Genomic DNA, 1267 nt, shown 5'->3' on the forward strand with positions numbered 1-1267 from the left:
GTCTGAGGGAGGAGGGGCTGGGGGCCTGGACTCCTGGGTCTGAGGGAGGAGGGCCTGGGCTTGGGTTCTAGGGTCTGAGGGAGGAGGGGCTGGGGGTCTGATCCTGGGTCTTTGTGAGCACAGATGCCTCCCTGCTTACCCACAGGCCACATAGAGGAGCTGGAACCGGCCATTGTAGCAGCTTTTGTGGTGGAGAGTCTCAGCAGAATTGAGCGGCAGAAAGTGGACAGTGAATGATTCCGGGGTGGGGGCTGCTGGAGGAAGGGGAGAGAGGGGTCACCTCTGACGGGCAGAGCCATGAGGCCAGAAAGCCAGAGAGATACATAGAGCTGGGCAGAGCTGGGCTGGCACACAGGACTTGGAGATAACACTTTTTGTCCTCTTGAAGCTTTTTAAAAAATCTTTCCTCTGAGGTGGATTCCTGGAAAATTCTGGGAAGGTCAGCCCGGCAGGCAGAGGCTCACTGTACAGATCAGGCAACTGAGACTCTAGAGAGGGAAAGAGGGTGGGTGGCCAGGGCCACATGTGACATGCCCTGTCGGACAGACACTCAGGGAGGGCCAGGTTGGAGGATGGCTGGAAGGAGGCCCAGCGTGGATCCGGGGTGCAGGAGGGTGTCCAAGGGAGAGCTGGGACCCAGCACCCTGTGAGAATATTCTTGGATAGCTTAGCCCTTTGTAGATAAGATTAGAATTCTGCTAGTGGAATTCAGAATCCTAGGCATGCTCTCAGAATGTAGGAAAGGGAGAGAAAGAGAAGAGAGGAAAAGACAGAATATCAAGAAGCTGTCACTTGCCCAGGCATTCCAAATCATGTGAGTCCACACTCCAGTGTGAAACACTTGGAGGCTGGAGTCCCTGGCTTACCTGTCGTCCCTGGCCTACCTGGGACTTACCTGGAGTCCCTGGCTCCGGGCTTGCCTCCGAGCTCTGCTGCTCCTCCGGGTCCCCCCGGCTGGCTCTCGCGCGCCCCCAGGCGGCCACCTCGCGGAGCAGCTCTGTCACGTTGTGTTGCGTGATCTCCCCGGCCGTCTAGGGGTAGAAGAGGCGTGGCCAGACGTCGGGGCCGGGATGGCGGGGCGGGGCTTAGAACGCGGGGAGTCCTCGGTCCAGGACTAGAACTCCCGCAGCTGCTTGGAGGATGTGAAGTGGGGCGGGACCTATTCCGCGGGGATGGAGCCTGTTCCCTGAATCGAGTCGTCCTCGCCCAGCGACGTGTTGGGTTTGGAGCTAGGGGCGGGGCCTGCTGTGGAGGCGGGGCCTTGCGC

The 1267-nt window shown here is 59.7% G+C and overlaps 1 protein-coding gene across 1 annotated transcript in view; it reads right to left on the reverse strand.

Annotated features, from left to right (window-relative positions):
* Window positions 1-139: 139 nt before the first annotated feature.
* Window positions 140-1267, reverse strand: part of LOC105506882 (dynein assembly factor 3, axonemal) — a gene marked incomplete at both ends in the record, with an annotated part of 5218 nt that continues 4090 nt past the window's right edge. Inside the window, 2 exons of the mRNA XM_011935160.1 lie at window positions 140-254; window positions 896-1031. Of these exons, the coding sequence (XP_011790550.1) occupies window positions 140-254; window positions 896-1031 (251 nt within the window). The remainder of the gene's footprint in view (window positions 255-895; window positions 1032-1267) is intronic.

The sequence above is a fragment of the Colobus angolensis genome, unplaced genomic scaffold (genome assembly GCF_000951035.1).
Source record: "Colobus angolensis palliatus isolate OR3802 unplaced genomic scaffold, Cang.pa_1.0 Scaffold1404, whole genome shotgun sequence".
Taxonomy (NCBI): domain Eukaryota; kingdom Metazoa; phylum Chordata; class Mammalia; order Primates; family Cercopithecidae; genus Colobus; species Colobus angolensis.